Raw genomic sequence first — 25,860 nt, 5'->3', positions numbered from 1 at the left:
TGCTATATAGTGATATAATTTTTAGGCCATATCACCCACCCCTACTGTAGTACATTTGTTGATTGTACTTGAGCTTTTGGATGACAACCATGTTTGGTATTAGTGAAAGCTATGGTCTCACGAATACCAAACTTGTTTGTCTCAGACTGTGTAGTACGAGCTGACCATCAACTGCTGCCACCCACTTCATGCCCACAGTCTCTACTTGAATGTAACATCAAGTTTTCTGGTCCAAAATAGCCTAGCCGTAGTACTCCTTATGGCCTAGTTACCCCCAGACACTTTCCTCCCTTTTTTTATGCGTTGTATTATTTGATGAGTACCAGACGTGCTGATGAGTCCAGCAAACTAATGTGCGCACACCCCCACACAAGCTCCCATTCTCCTTGTGCATAAGCCTTTTGCTGCATATAAACAAATACTTCAACGACTCCTTATAAATTAACATGGCTGAGACAGCATAGATGATGTGTGTGGATGTGCGTGCGCGCGTGTGTTCTTGCTCACTAATTGAGGTTATGGCAACATCCAAAGCACAGCATGAACAAAGCAAATGTACAATATTAAAAATGTGCTTTTAAGTTTGACCTCACTGGGGACGTCCTCTAATGGCAAAACGCATTTATAGAGCAACGTCTGTTTGTGGCTTATTCCACTGAGGTAGTGGTGCTATTCACAAACAATGCAAAGATATGCTACTCCGGAGTCAATAAAAATGGTCAGTCAAGCCCCATAAGGGACTGCTTTTTGATTATAAACACAAGTAGTGTGTGTGACTGGCCAAAAAATAAAAAATAAAAATAAAAAAAGACACCGTGGCATGTTGATCCAATATAAATGCATGCCTTCCTAACCCCCCACCAGCTTTTTACAGGCGGGGGAGCGCAAGGGGAGGACAAGGCTGCAATAACATGAGCTCAGTCTTCTTGACCCAAAGCTCATTCCTCTGCCGTCTACATTTTTTTCCATGTCTCTTTTCTTTTCTTTTTTTTTTTTTTTTAAATTTAAGTACTTATGTGTCCGATCAGATTCCTCCCATTGCAATGTATCTACAAATAGACCACATTCAAAATAAGCCTGAATTAAAACCGCAAAGACAATCTAGCATTGAAATGTTGAAACGTGAAGCAACTGAATGTTATCAGGGAAAAAAAAAAAAGAGCAATATTTTAAGCCACAGTGTGAGAGGCTTTTGATACAGCAACCATTTACATTTAAACCATTTGTAACCAAAAACCAGTTACGTGTTTACCTTTTGAGATTCAAGCTGGAGTCATATTTGATAATATTATATATTATGATTTGTACTCCGTCATTCTTGTGTTACGATACCCCGTTCAATTCATGCTGAATTGGTTTAACCATGATTGAAACAAAAGTAAAACACAAACAACTTTACATAAGCTGTCAACCAAGCCTGGGCTCTATAATAAGCCCAATTCATTTCTGTACGTGTCTATCGCACTCTATCACAAGGGACAGGCGTGAAAGGTCAATAACCTTGGCTCGCAGCCTTCATATGTTTAGCAATGCCATAAATTAATGGCTGAGGCCGTTATTCCAAAACTCTTTAGCTTATCTTCTACAAAGGTCAGAATGCTTAGAACACTTAGTGTGAGGGTGGCAGGCTGACATTGGGCCTATAGAAGATGGAGTGTAGGCCAGCATGCGGAAAGGTGACAGTAGGCTGGTGGTGGTGAGAAAACGTCACAGTGGAGTGAGATTTCACAGTGCAACGATTGTAAAGAGTTGCATGTGCGAAGGGGAAATAGAACCGTACCCGCTTCACAGATGTCACATAAAACACAACTATGAAACAGTATAAATGTTTTGAAAAGATTACTTTTTCGCCTCTGCGAAGCAGTGATTTTCTGCTAGCCTTTTATGGTCTTGACTGCTTCGCCACATTGTATCTGCTTGTTGTGTTACTTGTCAGTGCAACATCCATATTTTGACTGCTGCGTGAATGTGACTGCTATCAACCAAATGTTGTGAATTACAGGTTACCCAACTCAACATGATTTTTTTATCTGACATCCGATGGGTCTTGTTGACATTTTGTATTTGTGTGTCCCGAAAGAAATCTATTAACCAATGTTTGGAAACAGATTTTCAGTCTACCTAATCTTTTTAACCAAGTTGTTTTGCTTTTACTTTATCTCCTTAGCTTCAATGAAACATTTTTGACAACCGATAATTTGGTATCCTGTTTGTACATTGAAACAATTACCGTAGTTTTAATCAATAACAGGAATATTTTATCCAGTTAATTTAATGGATTTTACAATACATATTGTGTGGTATTAATTGTGCCTTTAAGCAATTGTTTCAGAATGACAACAAAGACAACAGAGTGCTAACTACTCATCCATTGTGATGTGAAAATGTGACAACACAAAAATAATAATAATCGTTTCATCATAGTCTCTTCAATACCCAACGCTATGTGAAATATATTGGCCACAATTGAAGTTTGTTTTTCTTATGCAAATCTATGATACCAGAACTGAAATGATTACGCTTCATTTTCTAGCACCTCATGCATATTTTCCGATCTCACAAGGTTATTTTATGTGAAACTATGTATAAAAATGTTCAAACATTCATCCTTCAGTTATATTCTATCCTTCAGTCAGAATATACCCCTCCCTGCAGCCTCATTCCTGCTGAGCCGGCAGTGCTGCAGGAAATAAAGTGGTGACATGCCGCACGCTCTTTAATGCCTCAATAAATATCGACAGAGGCAGTGATAGTATAAACTCAGACAACGTCGGCCACCGAGCGATATGTTGCTTACTGCCATGGTGTGCACTCAAACTGAGACTAGAAATTGTTTCTGGTCAATCATAATATCTGTATAGTATGATGGCAGGCAGGCATGCAGGCACTGGTGTCAGCAAGGTCTCGTCACAGTAGATCACTTGAGACAAGTAATATTGGTATGCATATGCTCACAGTGAGACTAGTTTTTGGGAGGCACATCATGTTCCTAATCACATATCCATTTGATATCAAACAAAAAATCCCATATACTACTCGTCGTTAAAGAAATGAAGCATCAAAGTCATTTTGGAGACATGAACTGAAGATGTAGAATAAAGCAGTTCCATCCTTCCATTACTCAATTAAATCACATCCATCATGGGACAGACAGGAGCAATGGGAGCTCCTCCATTTGAGAATTTGTGATCAGGGGAAAGGGGGGGGGTCAAGGAAAGAAGGATGAAAGGATGATGCATGCGCAATGTCACGAGATACAACCTAGTGAGTCATCAAGAGGCTAGTGTCTAACGAAGCGCTGGTGCGTTGAAATTGAAGCCTCTGCCGGGAACACAATAGTTGTCGTGGCCCACGGGAGGTTGCCGCCTCTTTGTGAACATGGTTACAGTATCTGGGTCAATCAATGTGCCCCGGCTTCAAATTTTCTTTTTTTGTCAGAGTTGTGATGGTGAGCCAATTTGTGTTGTCTCGTCATGTGCCAGTGTGGGGTTTTGAAGTGGGACTTTTGAGTGTGGCGTAGATAAAGCAAAACATGGATGCTTTCTAGTTTCTACATGCAGCCGACTGTATTATTCAAGCGTTACTCCTGGTGTAACCAGTGCGAGTACTTTAAAATTCAGTCTGGGTATGTACGCTGCACCCTCTAAATAAAAAATGTTTAAACGTTAAGCATAAGCCGCATGCATTAGACATACTTACAAATACAAGAGGAAACAAAAACTGCCAACCTCACTGTAGGAAATAAACATGTTTGTGAGATTGTTTAGTTTTTTTTAAATGGCCAAATCAATCGCCTTCAAATTGAAGAGATTAACGTCATGCAAATGCTTCAATTCGTTCCAGAAAATTGAGTAGTTACCAGTTCAAGTCTCAAGAAAAAAAATAAAAAAAATAAATCATCGACAGTAAACACAATTGAGGTGAGTTAATGTGAAGTCAAGAATAGAGGGGGAAACCTGACATTTCCTGAGATTGTAAAAGTCCCCAAATAAGCTACATCAATGACTACATTTACATAGTCAATAAATCCCTTTCAAAATCCGAATGTTGGAAATATTCAGGTTTTGAACAGCCATGTAAGCGCACATGCATGTCAACGGGTTATCTTGAATGTTGCAGAAAACAGAATTTTGACCATAACCCGAATATTGACTGCACCTGAAGGTAGTCATTGTTTAAGATGCAGGGCTTTCATTTTTTTTTAATTTTTTTTTTGGGGGGGGCTGCCAATATCATGGGCTGAACCACTCCAGAGTCCGCTTGCAATAAGACCATGCTCCACAGATCAGATAATGTTTGCATGTCACCAATTGAACCACATTGTCAGAGCAGTTGCACCAGAATGTTTTAACCGATCTAAAGCTGTCAAGTGTAAAGACCGCCTTAAGAGTAGCGAGAGCTGCAGCCAGCAAATGCACTCTTGTATAAAAACAACACAAGTGAGCCTGAATATATTGCCTACTGCACCAAAGATTTAATGAGACAGAGAACATAATGGGTATGGGGAGTGGCTCCTTCACATGCCTACTGATGGAAAACGTAAGGATCTTCAAGGCCCTGTATGCTCTGATTCCGTTTAACCTAATGAGAAAAAAAAGGCACAACGGGGAGATAAAGAGCGGTCGAAATCAAATGTCAGTATTGCAGAATAAGCAGCTGGGCTGACTTGCAGAACAGAGGCTGTGTTGTAGACAGGATCCGTGAAAGAGATATGGCGTTGTTTGCTTTAGCCGCCAAAAAAAAGCTCCCCTACAGAAGAAAAATGGCTCCGTGATCTACAAATCAGTCACAAGAAGAGTAAAGAATTACCTCAACACTGATGCATTCTCTTCTGGATGCAAGCTGGCATTTTCTTGTCTAAAATCTGATTTCACTGGTGAAGAATACCAAGCCACATTATATGTAGCCATATGTGTTAGAAAGTCAGGTCAATACTAGTTATTTATACATGACCCCAATGCACTGAATGTGCAATCACTGCATGTTTCCCATTAAATCAAAAACAAATTGCATAAAATCCTCCTTCAATCCTTTCATGCATAACTCAACGTTGCGTGGACAAATGAACAAGTAATTTCACATTGGCTGGACCCAGATGTGATCTCAAACCAAATAGGCTATAAACCAGCCCCAACAACCCCCAACGCCCCCAACCCCCCCATCAATTAACAAAACCTGTATGAAGGAGCAATTCAAATTCAAGGCTTTCCAGTCTGCTTGTGGATCCACTGCAATTGTAATTAGGATTTGAAAATACATGGTGACACACATGCTACATTACAAAGTCAAAAGCTCCTTTCGCATTGCCTATGAAAGCTAGCATTCCCAGTATGAGCACAAAGGCAGTATCAGGTAGAACGGCACCTTTGTGAAAATGAATGCTGGAAAGCAAAAATGAGGTTGTGACGTCATCCACTGCCCTGCTGTGTCAAAACAAATTGTCGCTAGCCGACGGACTTCATCTGTACATGTCAGGCAAAGGCTGGATCTAATGCACCAATTTTGCGTGATCTCTTAAAAGTGAGAGGCGAAAGTTCAACCAGGTAGCGTGCATATTTATTTGAATCAAAAAGTAAAGATTTCCTTTGATTGAGGTTAGACAGGTCAAAATCGCATTTATTAACCCTTGGCTACAGATGTGTCACTGTTTGTGCCTTTGAATTGAACAAGCTAATTATATTCGAAGGACAACCCCCACATGACAGAGGTGACTGGCCAATGTCAGACACTGCTAGGTGCCAATAATAGAGGGCAAGGCCTGTAGCTGATAACTGCGATATGAACAGAGGTGATGAGAAGTTATTGGCACCATGTTAGCTCTCTACATGGTAATCGTAATGGTCTTAAGGCATTGGTGTGCCTGCACATAGTGAGGGATTATTTTCAGACAGCCCTGAGTTAGCTAAGAACTTACAGCCTAAAAAGGTCAGACATAAATAAATTATGCCTTATCCCGCCATGCCACCCAGCAGGCTCAGAAACGCACCCACCAATTAGCCACAGATGGGTGCGCCAGCTTTAATATGCTAACGTTATTATTATTATTCCACGTTTATGCTTTTGCCCTAGGACTGCAATGGAGCTTGTCAAGAAAAAAAAAAAAAAGATGGTGGCCTCTGTACTCGACTCACACCTCTAACTCTGCTTCCTTGTTACATTGTAGGGAAATTGCATCAAAGGTTATTTTCCACAGATATATTCTGTCAGGATTCAATCTACTGTCACAATTTGTGTTTGTTATCTAGGCCATGGTGCTCCCAGGAAGAAGAAGAGAAAAGATTCTGTGACGGCAGATGAAAATAAATTTATGCAGGGTGAAAACAATAAAAAGAATGAAACCTATTCAACCCCAACCCGCCAGTGACGCTTTAGCTGGGAATTGGAGCACTGCCTTCATTACATACATATTGATCACTGTAAACAAAGATCTGCAAGTATTGATTTACTTCTGGAAAGAAAAATAAGAGTATGAAGGCAATGGAGTGATGATATGAGCAAAGTGTTAAAGTGAATAGTTAAATAAAAGGGAACGCAAGATGTCATTTGAGGGGGAGGAGGACTGGCCATGGGGTTGTTTTACTCTTCATGTCCTACAATGACAGAGAATAAGTAAAACGCAGCAGGGCCCACACTATTTAAAAAAAAAAAAAAAAGGAAGAAGCCTCCCGGTGCTTCATGTTGCACTTTATATTTCTTATATGTGCACAGTTGCACACAAATTTGAATACAAAAAATATTCATGTTTGTCGACAGAATTACTCAGTGTCTGAAAAATCCTGTCAACCTGAACAACATCTTGTCTTATGAACACTCAATATGTTATCACAAACTCACCATTATCAATGATATAGATTTCTCCAAAAGTCATTTTTACGCTTTTCCAATATACCACTCAGGCCATGCTTATCCTTAAATACACCACTTAGGCCAGCCAATCACAAACATCATTTCACGCTTACCAGGGATTGACAGCAAAATCCAACCAATGGCAAATATCCAAGGTACTGCCCATACATACACAGCTGGGACATTATAAAAAGAAAAGTGTGTGCGTAAGATAAGAGTGCTGGAGAATCTGCGCATTTAACAGATTTGGTTAAAAATATTAAGTCATCCTTCATTATTTGGAGGAATTTTAGATAAAAAAAAAAAAAAAAAAAAGACAATCTAAGCAAATGTGTGGTGTTGTGCAGGTGGTGCTTGGCAAAAATATGTACGACGCGATCAAGATCAGATCAAGATGGGGTTTTGTGGGGGGTTTTGTGACACATTGTGCAAGAAACTTGAGAAAACTGGCTGAATCTCTGTGGTTTGAAGTTTAGTCTCGCAGGTCTGTACTTACAGACATCTGTTTATCTTACTTCCCTTTCATTGGTATACTGTGGGCAACACAGTGTCCCCGTGGTTTGCACATTTGCCTCACAGCCGAGAGGTTCTGGGTTTGAACCTCGTCACAGATCCTATTGTGTAGAGTTAGCATTTCCAACACAGACATTCTGCCACATTCCAAAATATGCAAGGCTTCCCTGAAGTTTATAAAATTGTCCAGAGGTGTAAATGTCAATATGAATGATGCTTTGTCGGTACAGTATGTGTGACTGGCTGGTGACCATTGGTTATACCCCATCTCTCACCCAGTCAGCTAGGATATTCTATAGCTTACCGCGACCCTGAACAGGAAAAGTGTGATAGAAAAAGGATGGATGATTGGTACACTCGCTGTGCTAAAGACATTTTCCTGTTTTACAATAAATGGGAAAGGGCAAGTTTGATTGGCCGTCCCTAAAAAGCTATTCACATTTGTCGACCATGCGTGGACATCACTTGTGGACACGCAAATCTGTCGCACTGGTCTGACATGTAGCATCAAGCTATGCCCGCCCGCCGCCCATGTGCCTGACCTTGTCTGCACACTCGTCCGTTCATTTAGACATGACCAAGATTGCGCGACTAATGTCACGTGCACTCTGCGAGCAGAAAAAGCACTCGAGTAGCTCGATGAGTACTTGGCCCAGTTTACAGGACAGGACAGAGTGGGGTCATGTCTCACCAAACACGGGGCCCCTTAAAACACATCTAAGTAGCCACAGCTGTACACGTGGCCATCAGAATTAACAGTGGGCAGGAACAACTGAAAGGTGGGCCCAGACGGTGCAAAATGAAGGATTTGGGGGGGTGACGTATTTATTTAAATGGTTTGCCTTGCATAAACAATGCAAAGACAAGCAATTTTACTTATTGATAGATTATTGATGAATTGATATTATTGATCTATTTGATGCTAGCACATGTACAACAGCATCTCTATTTCTGAGACAAATGGTTCAAATTTTCATTTCATTTCATTAACCTGGTCAGGTGTAAAAACCCCTCCTCCAGTTCATGACACCGCTACAATGAAAGCCCTTGCAGAGATGCAAAATCAGGCAATAAACATACTGCGTTTCCACCACAAAAGCTTGCGTAAGTAAGGAAAGCAGAATGTAGGAAGGGATGCAAGGGAAGTGTTTAAAGCACAATTAAGGCTTTTGGCCTTTTCATTAACCCAGTTTTTAGGGCGGGAAACCTCTGCTGAATAATGCTTCGACTCACTGGCACACTTTCTCTGCTTTTAAGGCCCCATCTGGATAAAAACAGCACAATGCACATCAGCTCTCACAAGACACCAGAATCCCACTGAGGCGCAAAACCACCCGCTGCCACAACCCACCTGAAATTGAATGCCGTTTTGTTAAACACGTCGCTTAATCAGGCAACTACAAGATAAGCTATCTTTGTCTGTAGAAGGCTTTTAATAAATAACTTGCTTTTCGTTCTACTCTCTTCACTTATCAGGCCAGAGCAAACATTCTATCCTTTAGAAGGAAAGGTCATATAGACAGAGAGCTTGTCATGGTTTTGCATCGGCTAACAATGAGCACTACCTCCTTTTACCGGACTGGATAGCAAGTTCTCAAAAAAGAATAATTGTCCTTCCTGTCTTTTCTTTGCGCCCCTCTGCCAACTAACTTTGAAAAAATGCATTTTTATTGAAAATCAATATAGCCTCACTTGGCCGGCTGATGGTTAAAGTCTAGAGGACGCCCCCAAGGAATGTGATTAAATCTTACAATCAACTGTGCTAGGCCAGCCACCCTTTGCCAACATCAAATCAACAGGAAGTCTTCAATTTAGTGCATACAATGTGCGCTGTTTGCAAGTGAAGTAGCACCATTTCCACGTTTTTACACACCTCCGGCTGTGTATTGCCTTCATCTGCCTCAAAAGGACAGACTGCAATTAGACGGGACAAATATGCTTAACGGTTTACCTTCGCTTTGTAGTTTGCATGTGTTACACAATGCAATATGGGCAACAGAGTTATGTTACTGAAACTTAACGCAGGCGATCCCATTTCAAATTAGTAAAAGCTAAACAGAACTGTTGGAAAAAAAGAGAAGTACAGCCTGAGTGGAGAGAGGGCCCTGACATGCCTAATACAAATGCCTCTTAATGCTTTTTATTCATCAATGAAGCCCTTTCAGGTGAAAATTGACCAAGCTAATGAAATGTGAGGGCACATGACAAGGCATTAGCCTGCTACACTGTGGTCAAACACAATATCCAAACCAGCATGGTCAGGGCAAAATTGAAAAACTCGGGCAAACTCTTCACACCGCGGGGGCTTTTTGTCTCTCCCAAAACACGGCAGGAGCCTTCCACTGGAGAATGCACTTTCATTAACATCATCCTACGCTGCTGAGCTGCTAGGCTGCATTACAATGACACAGGAGTGCCCCTCTCTGTCAAGGAAATCTCCATCCAGTACAACAAGCCGCTGGGGAGAGGGGACGGCACGGCAGAGCAAAAAAAAAAAAAAAAAAAAAAAAGACTAAGGGTGGGGGTCGGATTGGGGGGTGGGGGGGATCTGAAATAAAAGGAACCCGATTACCCGCGGTCACGGCTCATCCACAAGCCAGCAGAGGGAAATCCATCACCTGCAGGATCAAACAGAAACTTGTGCACGAGGTAAAGTTCAGTGAAAGCAGCAACCACCCGTCCAAGCAGTTTTCCTCCCATCTTGTCATTTCTGCCTCCCTTCCACCACCCTCTGAGTCACACCAACAGTGGTGTGCAACTTTTAGGCACACACTGTGAAATCCAACACAAGCGAGAATGTTTTCTGGCCCAAATGACCTCAAGGCTGTAACCTCGCTAATGGCACACTGGTGTTATATTCCTCTTTTATTACTGACTGTAAGACCAATGTGTGGCTTCACAGTAGCCACATCCTTGTTAGCCAGTAATAGCAGCACTGGTCATGCCGTTTTTGAGTTCAATACGCAACTGCAGACAAAGATGGAAACTTTTTCAAAGATCTTGATGTGAAAGTCTACTGAAACTGATCTAATTTAAACCACCAGACTTATGTTGTACAACAAAGGCGAATCGGGGCCAGACCAAAACAAAAAGAAAAAGGAAAAAAACTGTGCTTTTTAAAAAGTAAAACCTGTACTTTTATAAAAAGTAAAAGGCATACTCCTATGGGATAAAGTTGCATTTATTTTAGGATAAAACCAAATTGTTTAAAAGCCTTAATGTTCCATGCATACATATTTTTAGGAAAAACATCCAGACAAGTTGTAATTTTAAAGTGGAAATCAAGTAAAAAAATGTTCTTTACTAGTCTAAACACGGTATTCTGAGTAATAATGCTTTTGTGGTATATGAATGGGGTATATGCCACGGAAGAGGCGGGACGTGATTTTGCACAACAGTTTGTTTCCGGTCCGGGTTGCGAACCCGCAACCGAGGGGCACAAAGTCGGAAGCACAAGTATTTTTGACACAGCCCACACGTCGCAAAACGAACCGGAAACAAACTGATGTGCAAAAACAGTCCCACCTCTTCCGTGGCATATACCCCATTAAATTAAAGAGGAAGTCAACCCCCAAAGAAATTCTTGACAATAATGTGTTATATTTGACCTCACTTGTCTAAATTGACAGTCTGATTAATATTACATTTGTTGAATATGAGTTAAGCAACAAAATTCAGCCGTTTTTATCCATCTCAGGGGGCGGCCATTTTGCCACTTGCTGACGAATGAAGATGACATAAACGTTGCTCAGGTCTCAAGTAACAACCAATCACAGCTCAGCTTCAGAAAACAGGTGAGCTGTGATTGGTTGCTGTTGCCTGAGCCTTGAACAACCTTGATGTCATCTTCAGTCGACAGGAAGTGGAAAAAAATGGTCGTCTTCCTCAGATGAATAAAAACGGCTGGATTTTGCTTCATAACTCCCATTCCACAAATGTAATATCGATCAGAATGTCATGTTTAGACTAGTGAGGCCGCATATAACATATTGTCAAGAAATGTTTAAGGTTGACTTCCACTTTAAAATCATGTATAAATTATATGCTTTAATGATGTTTACTGGAGGAAACAGTTATACATGTAATTCAACAAAAGATGCCTCTGCCACATCTAATATTGAGGTCTATTGAACTGAGCGATAAAAGACAAAAGGAGTCTTCAAAACAGTAAAACAAATAGTAAATAAAAATAGTAGGGGTGTTAAAAAAAAATCGATTCGGCGATATATCGCGATACTACATCGCGCGATTCTCGAATCGATTCAATAAAAAAATCGTTTTTTTTTTGTTTTTGTTTTTTTTAAGAGCTCAGAATTGTTCATTCGGTAGTCTTACTGATTCAACGTCTTATCATCATTGCCTTTTTTTTTTGTTTGTGTGTGTGTGAATCGATTTTTAATCTTCCATTTTTAATGGAAAAATATTCAACAAAACGTCTGACTTCGGGTTAGGATTCGCACCTTGAGCATGGAAGAATGTTATATGAACGGAACATTAAGCCTTAATATTTTATTTTAATGCTGTTCAAACATGAAACAGATTACAACCTCTATAAGACTGAAATTTCAGATAAATAAATAATACATTTTCATATAAATCTTACACTCTACAAGCTTACTGATTAGTATTTTCTAAATTTGAATGAAAAAAAATCGCAACAATCGACTTATAAATTCGTATCGGGATTAATCGGTATCGAATCGAATCGTGACCTGTGAATCGTGATACGAATCGAATCGTCAGGTACTAGGCAATTCACACCCCTAAAAAATAGTAATGGCTTCGTACTTATCACCACTTCACGGCTCTTGAAAACTGTCTTTGACTGTATTCCTTCTTGTAATCTTAATCCATCTTCTTACATTACCACCTTTTAAATTGCAATACAATAACTATCATCAACAACTTACAGTATTTCTGGCAAGATAATGCATTTATTCTTAAAACCTTAAGACACTTGCAATTTTCTAACTTTTTCCTAATGACAATACAATTTTATTCTCGTAACATGACTCATTTCTTTGCACTGAGGTCCTAGTGCTACACAGCCAACGTTTAGCCACATTAATTGCTTGATTAAAGTTGCATAGGTATTGAAATGTGTGCGATGGATTTTCTTTATCTGCCCTGCAGAGACCCCCAGTGAAAGATGCAAATTGCCGAGGGTGTTAGCCACAATGTATGCTTTCACTTTTGACTAACAAGCTGCACTCTGTACACAGACAGGCCTCTGCTCACAATGAAAAAAGGGGAACATGTAAGCAAATGGGGCGATATAAATGTGAACCACATGTGAGCTGGTTTATGAGGCAAACAACATGGCTCGTAGCTAATCGGGAGGTAATTTTCAAAAATGTTGAGCTTGTTCTGCTCAGGAATACCATGAAACACAACAGGGGAGCACACAGACATGGGGGGATGGAATCAACACTCACCAGTAAAAAGGGGCTGTCCCTTCTCGATGATATCTGGCAAGCTGACCTTGTATACATCTTCAGAGAAGCCAGGCGTGCATGGTGGGATGACCCCGCATTCTGCTGCAATCTGTGGTGGAAAGGAAGAAGGTGAGGGGGTGTGACAATGACTCATAAATCAATCCGCAAAAATGCACCCCGTGGCCTCTCAAAACCTCTTGCCCACGTTCTGAATCCCCCGCCGCCCCCCTCCATCACCACCTCTCTCAGTTGTACAAAAGCATCTGTTGTTTTTATAGCAGGCGCTGCAATTAGGATAATGAGGCCAAAAGGGTTAAGCATTAGCCAAAAAGCATGGCTGGGCAAGAACAAGCTCCATTTGTCCCAGTGGAGGGGCCTAGGCACAGGCGGGTGTTACTGCCAAGCCTCTGTGTCGGCCTTTCTGATCCACAATAACTGTGTACTTTTCAAGAACAGAAACACGGCCACGGAACATACATACCAACAATCCGCTATTGTTACCATATAAAGGGGTGGAACACCCAAGAAGCAAAAAACCCCCCAAAAAAACCTAAAGATTTAACAATGACCAACTGTGGATTTACTGGAATTCGGATGCCCCCCACACATGATATGACTCATTGCGATAAAACAGAACACTTATCTTTTCAAAAATGTTAAGGAGTACTGGCCTGACCACTTCTCAGAATTGGCAAGAAATGAATCACAAAGGGGTGTGAAGCAATTCTCAAAAATAGTCTACTACTCCCTAAACATAGCCTTAGTCTTGATTCTGTTCCTCATCTGCCAAATTTGACCCCGTTTCTCATAGCATGAACTCTGGGAAGAATGCAAAAAACAAGAGAAGGATCCCCTGGCCTGGAAAAAAAAAAAAGAAGAAAGAAACTGTGGGTATTTGTGCCGCTGTCGAATCAGAGGAATTTAAATTGAACATGCTTGGGAAAGGGGGGAGCGGAGCTGGGATACTAACGGACAAGGGTGGGCAACCTTTTTCTTATCAGGGAGCCGTTTATGACATTATTTTGAGCCTATTTGTGGGTTACATGCATTAGAATTGTACTGCGGATCATGTGAAATGCTTTCACTGGGACACATATGGACCATGAGCCATCGGTTGGCCTCCCCAGCAGCATTATTTAAAATAAAATAAAATAAAATAAAAATAAAAAAAGAGTAATTTATAACTATACCAGCTTGAAACCCTGTAGTATTAGTGCTTTGTGCTTAATAATGTCCCCCTGCTGTGTGTGCACTCATTTTGCCCTTAAGCCTCATAAGCCTCAACCCTGTTGCGTGTAGTGGGGTAACAGAGACCACAGTTGAATGATTTTGTATATATGTGAGTCGCACGCTGCTAGTTCAAACATACTGTATATTTTTATTGTTGGATGGTACTTATTCATCAACAACAGCAAAAAAAAAAAAAAAACGCTGATGAGAAGGTCTTAATGATGCAATCAACTCACCCACACTGCCTGAGGCACGGACGTTCATATTAAACTTAAGCGCTCTCAAACTAGGTTAACCGTGTATAACGTCTCAACTTACAAAGACGAATTAAACGCTAAACATTCTATCTTTTAAACGCAAAATTTGCAAATCATGTTAACAGTATAGAGCTTTTAAGATTTTGTCATAGTTTAAACACACGGGAGGGCGAATCGTAAGCTAGCACCAACGGCACTCAACAGTCGCGTTCATGTCTTATTAAATAGCGTTGCTTATTAAAAATAATAAAGAAAAAGAGTTTCTTTAACGTGAGATAAAGTAGCGGCATCACGTTTAAAACAGCGAGGATCACACAATAAGACAAAACGTGTCCCGCTCGGTTCTCGGAGATTACCTGCAGTACTGCCAAGAGCGTCAGCAGAAGCAGCTCGCCGCTTCCCTCCCGTCGTCGGTACATTTTTGTCGGGTTAAATCCTCTTCCGAAGAACAACCACAATCCCACACGTTGGTCAAAAATCAAAACGGGGGTGAAATACGCTTCCTCCTTCTCTCTTTTTCGAGACGAAAAGCTGGGTCGCGTCTTCGGCCGAGGCAGCCTCCTCCGTGGACTGTTATCCGGGAGAAGCACTGGCTGGTACTGAGGCTGCTCGAACTCTCCTCCTCTTCTCCTCCTCCTCTCTGCTTTGCTTCCTTCACTCCAACGCAACACAAAAGACGAGCCACTGGTCCACTCCACTCTAAAAGCGCCTCTCACTGTCTCTCCCTGCTGGTCACACGTCTCTAAACTAGCCGAAGAGCGAGCTTCCCTTAACAAAATAACGCCCACTAACCTGCCCGGTGGGGGTGTGAATTGCTGTACACCTCTTTTAAGTTTAAAAAGTCCTTGATGAACAAAGAGGTTCTTCAAAGGATCAAAGAATGTACCAAAAAAAAAAACAAAGAGACATGACGTCAAAAGACTTCCAACTGTCCAATCAGATTACGCCGTAACGATACTATTCCTTTACTAACCGACAGGGGGCGACCTAGTAAATACCGTTTGACAACTGACACAAATAAAAAAAAAAAAAAAGGTTTTGAGTTTTAAAAAACAAACTTGATAACCAGCTACAAGTTGTTGTTTTTTAAAAGTGATTTTTTAAATGAAAATAAAAAATATAAAAATATATATAATTTTCAAAAAAAAATTTTTGCCATTTAAAAATCTCAAATGATCCTGAAATTTGTGTTTAAAAAAAAAAAGAAGTCAAAATCTAAAACGAAACTGTTGTTTTTAATTTGGTGTATTTGGTGTACATTTTTTACCTTGGTGTATGAAAATACATTTCTTGGAGTAGTTATTGATGACAAATTATGTTGGAAGTCACAAATAGAAAATGTTAAAAAATGATAGGGATACACTCTAAAACTGAGGATGTCCTGAATAAGAAATCATTATACACATTATACTGTTCATTATTATTACCATATCTGACTTATTGTGTGGAAATCTGGGGAAACGCATATACAGTAAAACAAATACCGACCCTGTTTTCAAATTGCAAAAACGAGCCACAAGAATTATCAAATGATCAAAATATAGAGAACCAACACATTCACTATTTATTAAATTAAATACAATGAAATTTTATGACTTAGTTGAGTTTAAAATAGCACAAATAATGTCTCAAGCTTACAACAATCTCCTCTGCCACACACAGTAGAGAGTCCTTATGACATAAGGGGTACAAGTGTCTACATACAAAAAAATCAAAATAAGAACAAATATTAAGTGATGGTGTGTTTCTGTAAGAGGTGTTAATTTGTTGAATCATTTTGGTACTGACCTTAAAAGATGCAAGTCAATTGCTGAGTTAAAAAAAATGTTTAAAAGCAAAGTTCAAGACCATTATTTAAATCAGACATGAACTAGTAAAATTGCAGAAATGTATTTTTTTCGATGTACCAGTATGAGTGTAATGAAAATTGTATATGTGAGTATGAAGATGTATCATTATTGCGTATGCCTATCAATTTCAGTACATACGCTATTGGCAAATGTACGTATATTGTAATACGCTGAGGCTGAGTTGCCATGGACGGCACAGCGGGACAGCAAAAAAAGGAGAGCAATTGAAAACCACTAGTTTACATTTATTTACAACATTTATTCTAAAGAAACAAAAGGAAAAGAAAAAGCGTGGGCTCGACGCCACAGCATGTTACGAGCAGCATGTACCGTTCTCGGCATAAAAACAAAAACATTCTTCGCCAAAAAGGAAAAAGAAAACTACTTCCACACAAAGAAAAGAAGCGACACCTTGTGGCGTGGTGCCACACTGCCGATTGTTACAATATGTCAAAGTGCAGTTGTATAGTCCCCTTCAGTTTGTAAGCAATGTGACGCAATTTAAAGGGCGGGGCTTAGCTGGAGGCAAAAACACCTCAGTGGCGTGTGGTTCTTACACCGGTCAGCATATTTTCACAACTAATTCTAGCCCATATCATTTGTCCAGGCTGAAGCTGATAGTTAAATCTTACCTGATATGAAGTGTGCTCTGCAAACACGAGCATTGTTGATGATAGTCTCAGACAGTCCAGTCCTTTCGCCTAATCGCGTTTAACCACAGCCGTCTGCGATTATTCTGACTGGCAGAGGTTGGGATGAGATAGAATTTCAAGTTTTTGTTTATCCACGGTTCTGGCAACCAAAAACACAACAAGACGACATTTTCTACAGACAACCAGTGTTGTTTACTTCTAGCTGCACTTCACGTTGCCTCCAGCGGCAAGTTGTTTTTTGCCTCCAGTAAACAACGTGACGTCGGCCATTTTTATTTTATTGAAATGTGTTATCTTATTGTATCAATAATGAAATAAGTCAAAAGATACAAAGAATAAGGGGTAGGACTAGAAACATTTTCAACTTCTTCCTACTCCCTTTGAACATGTAAACGATCACTAATGATTGTATAAGTTTCTTCTTTCTTTTACATTTTTTTCTGCTACTTGTTTATGTTTATATGTTTATATGTTCAACAAACAAACAAACAAACAAACAACCTTTTTAAATGACACAGATTCTGAAAGTTGAGTAAACAAATCTTGGTTAAAAACAAAACGAAACATGTACAGTTTGTTATTATTGCCTTTGACCAAATAAAAAACAAAACTTTGAAAGAATGTTATTAGAACTCCAGTTTGCAGGATGGTGGTTAGCATGCTAACCAACTATTTCTTTTTAAATTTATATTATCACTATGATCATTATTATTTCTCCAGTCAAGCATTTTCTATACCGCTGAGCCTCGCTAGGGTCACAGTGAGCTGGGGCCTATCCCAGCTGAATTTGGGCAAGAAATTGAAAGATAATTAGATAGATGGATTGATGGGGTGTGCAGGCAGGATGGCAATAGGTCAGCTACGTAAACAGTGTGACATCACAGCAGTGCGTCACAGCGTTACCAGCCAACGACTAAACAAAAAAGAAGGAATGTGACAGTTTACAATGGACAACAATGGAAGATATTTTGTGGCCTTTCATCTTGAGGCGTGGCTGTTAGCTAGTTAGCATTGGTAAATGGCAGGGGAGGAAATGTTCCAATGTCATTCTCATATTACATTATTAATAATGTGGATGACTAAGAAAAAGTGTTGCTACTTTAAGCAATGTTTAGCACTGTTACTGGATTGCACTTCCTCTATCAGTTCACACTGCTGTGTGACTTAAGAGTAAGATCACTGAGTAAAGCTTGTGGCTGGTTAACTGCTTCATGCTTGTCACTCAACATGCATTATATCTGCGTGTAATGCGTTACACTCATACTTGTACGACATTTTTTTAAGGCTAAAATAGACTACACCAGGGATGTCCAAACTTTTTCATTTGACGGCCCCATACAGAAAATCAGAAGGACACAAGGGTCACATAATGTTATGAAGAGAAATTGTGTTTAGTCCTAAAAATTGTACGAATAATTTTTTATTTATGCTTTTGTATATTTAGAAAAATGCTGCAGTATGTAAACTAATTTATTTGTAATATGGCAGTAGGGTTATTATAGTTTTGGAATTTTTGTATTTTAGTTAGTTTTTATTAGTTTTCAGAGAGGTTCTTTTAATTTTTATTAGTTTAGTTCTTTAAAAAATGCTTAGTTTTAGTTTAGTTTGTTAGTTGCAGTATTAGTTTTGTTGTTGTTGTTGTTTTTAAACTGTATTACTTGTACGCAATATTTAAAAAAACATCATGGGCGCAACATCATCTGAAGGTGCTTTTCTATTGGCTGCTGCTAGATGACGTCACTTCTGTGTGACATACTTTCAAACGTCATTATTCCGGTTTATATCAAAATATATCTACTAAAAATCACATTTGAAATCATCCCCAAAGGCTCATGCATTAAATTAATTACTAAAGACTCAGTTTTCGTTTTTTTAAAAAGTGTTTTCGTTTTTATTACATTAACAATATTGTTTTTTGAATTTTAGTTTTTTCATTAGTTTTAGTTAACTAAAATAACCTTTAATGGCACCTGTTTTTCGATACCCTCCCTTCTTACTTTGGCCATCTCCAAACGTTTTTGTTTTGTTTATTTTATTTGAACTGAGTCAAATGCCATTCTTAGCATATGTCGCGGGCCACTGAAAAATGGACGGTGGGCCGCAAATGGACCCCGGGCCGTAGTTTGGACACCACTGGACTACACTCTCTCATACCAATAATCACACCAAATGTTTTATGTGTGCTTGTTCAAAAAAAGGCTCAAAGTTGGATGTTTCCGAATGAGCAAGGCAAAAAGACAACAAACACTATTTAGACAAAATAGAGCCACACGTAGACACTCTTGCGTCATTCATTGTTCCATTTCCTAACCCTTCGAAAACCAAACGTAAACTTGTTGAAAATAAATATTTTATTGTAGAAACTGACAATTTTTAACCTGTGTGAACTTTAAATTCACCCTGAGCTTTTTATTCACCGTGAACTTATTATTCACCAATCACCATAGAGTATCTCACAAAAGTGAGTGCACCCCTTACTATAGGTCGCTTGCACATCGTAATGCATCATGGGAGTTTTTCCTTCGGGCGCCATATTGGGTGTCCGCCGGTTCACAAGGTACACTCGCGAGTTACACGGTAGAGCTCATCAACCTGATGTAATTTTCGCAGTATTTTCACGATTTACCGGAAGATCAAAAACAACGATACAGGCAGAAGGTGTCTCTGTGTGGCGGGATTGATCCTAATTACGTCCTGACCAAGGGTGATTTTTTTTTTGACGGAGAAAACTTGCTGGCCAAATGTGACATCTCTGGACATCTTTCCCTACCTCGTGTTGACAACATGCTCCATAACACGCCAACAAATCCTTGGAGGCTTACAATTATTTTGTAAGCGGGTGGATACAGAGTGTAAACTTTAACATCGCATCAGAAGAAACTGTTGCTGTTGCACGTAAGTAAACCACATGGTGTTGGTAATTCTGCACACAAAAATGTTGATTTGTTCTCAGGCTTCCTGTTATCATTGTGTTTACATGCACAGCTAGGTTTACCTGATGTGGTTTTTCTAATCATTTTATAACAGGCAAATATGGCAGAGCGTATAAGAATAAAAAGTAACTGCACAGCCTCCCCGTGGCTTAATTAAATTTAATGTTACTCTTTCACTAGTTACATGTTACTTAATCAACTTATTCTAAATGGTTAAGGTTAACCACTCTCAGAGGACGTATTTTTAGTTTCAGTTTCCAGTACAATAAAACGTGTTCATGGTAACTACTGAGCATACTGACAGCTTTTCTTATGATCTCACGGTTAAGGAGGCTGTCACAACACCCAATTTCTGTCTGGTGCCAGATGGCAACAATTCCCATCACTTGTCACGACAACACCAATAGTATTACCAGGTATGTATGGCTTTACTTTTTGTAGTTTATTTAATTTTATGTTTCATATTTTCATTACAATGTTTGTCATATTTTCAGATTCAGGCACAGATGAGTTTAACTGGACGGGACTTCTGCGACTTTGTGGTGTGGACAAAGTGTGATTGAGCGAGTCCACCCAGATCGCTCGTTTTGGCCAGCTGGAAAAGCCAGAGTTTTTTTTTTTCCCCAAAGGCCCCTCCTTACCTGAACTGCTCGGGAGAGCATTTACTAGATCAGCAGTGGACTTCCAGTGTTCCTGCTCAGCCGCTGTCACCTACCACTTGCTCATGTACTTCAAAGATGCGGAATAAAGTAGTTTTTTGTGCTGCAGCAGATTGTAAAATCAAATGATATCACTTGAAGTGTGCCAATCTAGACTGCCAAAAGGACAGTGGTTTTGTGACAAGTGTGAAACAAGGATTATTAGGAAAACTGTAACACAGTACTGGTACTTGTCTTACATTAAACAAATTTAAAAGAGAGCAACTTTTTCCTCTGTACATAGCATAATGAAAGTCATTGCGTACCCCATCAACATTACATCATACCGTCATCTCAGGATTGTAGGCACCTGTGCTAAAATAAACTACATTAATTAACAGTTCAATTTTTAACCCTGAAATTACTACATCTAATCATTATTCACTTCATTTTTTGTGCTTTTAGAAATAATAGAGATTTATGCCATTACTTTAAGAGGGACCATATTGCACATTGAGTCAAATCCTGTCATTTGTATTATGTATAGCTTTGTAAACAAACCCAACAATAGAATTTGTATAAACGCTGCCTTTATTAGCGCCAAACAAACAGTCGCATGTTGTCCTCCTCCAATGCTTTGATGCTCGCCTTCGTTTCCATCATGTCATTGGCAATCAAGTCGGTGTGGCATGAGATCCCTAAAGAAAAAAATAAAGAAAAAATCACAAAAAAATACGGTACCAGTAATAGGTTTAATATAGTAAAGTAGTATAGTTTTTTTGTCAGTGTAAAAGAAATGTACACATTTTGTTGCATTTTTTAATGTATGAACATTGCTACAGGCAAATACTTATTTCTATAAACACTTCCAAATGTCTCTAAAATATAAGGTGCGTGTACACACACAAACATAAACACATACATTCACTCATGCATACAATATATCATGTAATGAATTCTGAGTGGCATACCAGAGTCAATGATGTCAGCAGTACTTGAGGGTACAGGTTACTGGAGCCATCTGGCTGCATAACTGCAACAAACTCTGCCACTTCGAGTCGTCTTTTCTTTGCTTGTCCCTCCTGTGCACGTTCATATCTTGGCACCGACTGGGCTGAGACATAGATGTTGTAACTTGGGACCCAACTTTAATGTTGGAGCCCAGTCGGGATGATTGGACAGAAAAACGGGCGCAGGGCGACCTGTTAAAATAAACAAATAAAATATGGAAAGACTGGTTATTTTACCGCAGTAGGGTGGCCGTGAATAAGTTCTTTAGCATGATGTGTAGGCTACCGGGGGTCTGTTTTCTTGCATCACCCCCGGGGGTCTGTTTTCTTGCATCAGCCCCTTCTGTCTCTTTTTTTTTCTCCAAGTTTACATTTTGCCACCAAAAAACATGTTATCGGCATTAAAAGCCCAAGACTAATCAATCCAATTTCAGCAGTAAACACTTTGCACTGGCACTACTTGGGTGAAAATGTTCGATGTTAGCTTTCGGCTAACGTCCGCTAGCCAGCTTGTACTACCGAACTTGCTTGCTCATGAATCCAAAACATAAGCAACTTGCCCATATATGGGCGGTCGAAACGTTATTAATCCTCATGCATTAAATAAAGGTAAACAAGCTTACCGCTCACAAAGTGATCGCTGCACACACGAGCCCAAAGTAACGACTTCCCTCCGGAGTCCGCACTCCTCTGTCTCCAGGCCCTGGTTCCTAATTATTTTCGGAATTCGGAAAAAAGACCGACCATTTTCCCCCTTGGCTTTGTTCGAACAGCCAACGATGCAGCAACAATGTACCATTTTAAACGCAGAAAACAAACGTGATAGATACGTGTTAGACCGAATCGCTACGTAAATGGAGGCCACCCAGCATGGCGACTACGAGAAATCCGAGGCGGAAGTGACGACATGTGCAAGCGACCTATTATGCAGATAATTACGTCTTATCATGGGACAACACCAAAGAAAGGACACATTGACCCAAATGAAAAGTCGCCACTGCGTGCGACGTCCTGCATGTTGTGATCAACTGCTGAAAGGAGACTGATTCTCTCCTCTTTCATCTATAACTGCTTCAAACATCAAAGCGTGTGAAGGAACGGGAAAAAAAATGGTGGTTTGTTGTGATTGTATTATTGTTAATGTTTTATGTTTGTTTTATGGTGTGTTTTTCTGTAAAGCGCTTTTTGACAGCTATGGCTGTTTGAATGCACTATATAAATAAAAGATGACTTGACTTGTATAACTGTAAATTAGTTGTTCCCTCAACTTAAAATACAGCCATTAATATGTTGCTACTAAACCCCGGGCAACATAAGTGAATACATTACAATGTGAAACTACCCAAGACGTCACTATTTTGTGTGACCACCATTATTTCCCAACACTACCTTAAATTTTTTCTTGGCTTTGGATAACCACGCAATGCACCATTGGGAGCTGGATTGCTTTTGTCCGCAGGAAAATGCACGTGCCGTCGCAGATATGACGTCTTGCGTGTTGATTGGTTTACTAGGTCATGCTGGCGTGGTTTAAGGTCAATTAGATCCTCTTCAGTTTACTTTTCAATCAGAGACAGTCCACCAGTGCCAACATTTCCACTGAACAACATGGTGCTGTTGCAAAAATACTGCCCAAGTAGATGCAAAAAACGAAAGTGCCCGATGGCCGTAAAGCTGCAACAGCCAAATAACGCCGCCATTGCCTTCAATAGAAAGCGTGACAATGCAAGCATGTGCTGGCGAAAAGGGGAAACAATCATGCACAGATATTCTCCCTCAATGAATGTCATGGTCGAAAAAGTTTAAAATAGTTAACAACAGGTCCATACGATGCAGACCCGTCACCAGAAAGAAATTGTGTGGGGGGGGGGGGGGGGCATTACCTTTTTTTGGGGGGGCACACTTCATCAACCTAAATCTAATGTTCATCAGGTTGAACAGCGGCATTGTGACAACTGCAAAAGTGCTCAGAAATATTTTCTGTCACTTAAAAGCGGAAATCTGAAATCTAAAAGACAAACTGAAAAAAATGTGTAGTTCATTTTGCATTTATTCAACTCAAAAGTTCAATTGAAACAAATCCACTCTTCACTTCTATAAACAACTATGTCCGAATGAATGACTGCAACCCAGCCCCTTCTATCTGGAATTGGCTAGCAGTTGCCTTCATTTGCATGTTGGAATAGGGCTGTACGATATGGATATCATTTTTGCCAGACATCTCTATTCTTTGATCTTTGACTCAGCATGAGACTTCACATCATTTTACTTTTTTTATGGTGGCTTCTGTATTTTGTGTTATTTTATTTCTATACTTGTACAGATTTTTTTTTTTTTAGTATTTTATTTGGGTGTATACTTATCTACTTATATTTACTCTAATTAATTTTATTTTGTGTTATTTTATTTCACTTGTGTCTACTAAAAGACTCATTTCTATTCCATGCACAGCACTTTGTATGCAGCAATTGATGTTTTAAAGTGATTTAGAAATAAGGTTGTTATGTCGATGATATACAGAAACAACATATGGGTTCAATAACAAACTAAGCAGAATATCAATCCAAAAGGATGTGTAAAGTGCTGTTTTTTTTAAATTAGAACTTAGTGACAGTCATCAACATGAACAAACTTGGCAATAAAAAAAGAGAATTCAACTCACATTGTACTGCAACTGCTTTAGTGATAAATAATTTGATGCTCCTTAGTTGTTGTTGTGTATGTGTGCTTGGGTCTGTAATGTGTATTGCTACAATTCATCCGTGCTGTGTGGCTTGACTAATTAAAATAAAAGTTTGCCACTCACTTGTAAACGTAACCAGTGGACTCAGGATTCCCAATGATGTCAACTGTGTCATCCTGGATCAAGGTTTGGCGTTTGGTGGCTCCCATTAAAGCCGCACGACGTGCTCACTGCTCAGTCTTTATGCCAGCGCCAGCCGGCAAATGCGCACTATCTACCCGGAAGTAGATTTGGCTAAGGCACGTCTGCAGAGCGCGCGTCATCCCCCCCACCCCACGTGATCCGGATTGTAATTGGCTAGCCTTAGTTGTCAATCAAAGCCAAACTTGAAAGGAGGTATGTGGTTGCCTGGCACGCCATGCTTTACTTGAACCAGAAGGCTCAAGTTTACGTGACTGATAGGACGAATAGTTGGTGAGTCATCTTGCTAGGGCGGGCACGGCTGACTGACAGGGCGGGCACGGACCCCCAAGGCCCGCCCATGGCGACGGGACCGATACGATGTACAATAAACATTCAAACTTCAAAATGGAAAACTACAACTTAAAATGTAAAATTAATGGAGTGCTAGATGGCTGCCAACTCAAAGGCGGCATCTTTAAACTCCTTGATTTGATTTTTTATTTATTTATTTATTTATTTTTAATGCGAATGCTAATACGGTCTTCTGCTACTAATATCCATCCATCCATTTTCTTGACCGCTTACTCCTCACAAGGGTCGCGGGGGGTGCTGGAGCCTATCCCCGCTGGCTTCGGGCAGTAGGCGAGGTACACCCTGAACTGGTCACCAGCCAATCGCAGTTTCCGAGGCGGCCGGGCCGCGTTGGCACCGGCAAGGGGCTTTTATTCACAAAGCATCACCAATTTTATTGTTATGTGAACATTTTGACACAGATCGATCTTGGCACATCCAGTGTTGCCACAGTTACCTTGAAAAAGTAACTTAGTTACTTTACTGATTACTTGATTTTAAAAGTAACTAAGTTAGATTAAAAGTTACTTTTTTAGTTACTTTCAGCAGCTGCCGATAACACCATCTCAACATAAAAATAATGCAGTAGAAACGGAGTTCCAAATACTTTATTGAAAGTGCATTTTTAACATGAAAATAAAGGTTTTTTTTATGAAAAACAAAATAGGCAGTCTCTCTTGACTTCTTGTAACGTAAATACTTTTTATAAAACAAAAAATAAAAATCTATCCAGGTTGAAAATGAAAATTCCCTAAATTCCTCTATTGTTTGTTTGTTCCGCTATTCCAGTGTGTACACATGTATCAGTTTAAATATTTATTAGTAGTTATTGACAGTTATAATTGTTTTTTGGTTTGTTTGTTTTTTCTCTTCAAAATAAGGATCAGGAAAACAAAAGGTTGATAATTTAATGTTAAATATAAATATTTAACCTTTAGACAGACACCAACACAATTAAACAGAATATTTGCACATTGTGAAGTATTTCAGAAACATAAATTTAAGACATGAAATAAACCTACCGTCCAGCCAAAAGAAATATGAAGCCACCTTATGGAACAATAAATCTATCAAACACATTTTAACCACTTAATATATGCAAAAATATTTCCAAAAGTTCATTTCCCTTTTTAATCAACAATTTTTGTATTTAACATTTTTTTTTTCTTTTGTCATCACTTTCATTTTTGGTTAATGTATGACATCTTTTTTTGTTTTTTTAATCTGAGACACGATGATGACCACAGAATCACTACTGTTTATATTTTGTTTTTTGGG

General features: G+C 39.5%; 1 protein-coding gene and 2 long non-coding RNA genes across 4 annotated transcripts in view; 1 reads left to right on the top strand and 2 right to left on the bottom strand.

Moving 5' to 3' along the window:
- cdh2 (cadherin 2, type 1, N-cadherin (neuronal)) overlaps nt 1–15,154 on the bottom strand; it is a 67,603-nt gene extending 52,449 nt beyond the window's left edge. Inside the window, exons 1-2 of the mRNA XM_077520178.1 lie at nt 14,638–15,154; nt 12,795–12,903 (exon numbers count right to left, since the gene is read on the bottom strand). Of these exons, the coding sequence (XP_077376304.1) occupies nt 12,795–12,903; nt 14,638–14,700 (172 nt within the window). The 5' untranslated portion in view covers nt 14,701–15,154. The remainder of the gene's footprint in view (nt 1–12,794; nt 12,904–14,637) is intronic.
- A 4,116-nt stretch (nt 15,155–19,270) lies between these two features.
- Nucleotides 19,271–20,335, top strand: LOC144018116 (uncharacterized). Its single transcript, XR_013283345.1, has 3 exons — nt 19,271–19,679; nt 20,047–20,133; nt 20,212–20,335. It is a non-coding gene; the product is annotated as an uncharacterized LOC144018116 (long non-coding RNA).
- Nucleotides 20,336–20,928: 593 nt separating this feature from the next.
- On the bottom strand, nt 20,929–24,363 carry LOC144018100 (uncharacterized). Of its 2 annotated transcripts, XR_013283336.1 has the most exons (3): nt 24,172–24,363; nt 21,327–21,557; nt 20,929–21,053 (listed from the first exon to the last, which is right to left on the bottom strand). It is a non-coding gene; the product is annotated as an uncharacterized LOC144018100 (long non-coding RNA). The 2 variants fall into 2 exon arrangements; XR_013283335.1 differs by lacking the exon at nt 24,172–24,363 and having other exon boundaries at nt 21,327–21,982.
- Between the last annotated feature and the right edge of the window lie 1,497 nt (nt 24,364–25,860).

Source organism: Festucalex cinctus, chromosome 1, assembly GCF_051991245.1.
Source record: "Festucalex cinctus isolate MCC-2025b chromosome 1, RoL_Fcin_1.0, whole genome shotgun sequence".
Taxonomy (NCBI): Eukaryota; Metazoa; Chordata; class Actinopteri; order Syngnathiformes; family Syngnathidae; genus Festucalex; species Festucalex cinctus.
Note: the sequence above shows the minus strand (reverse complement) of the source record. Positions and strands in the feature narration are given on the sequence as shown.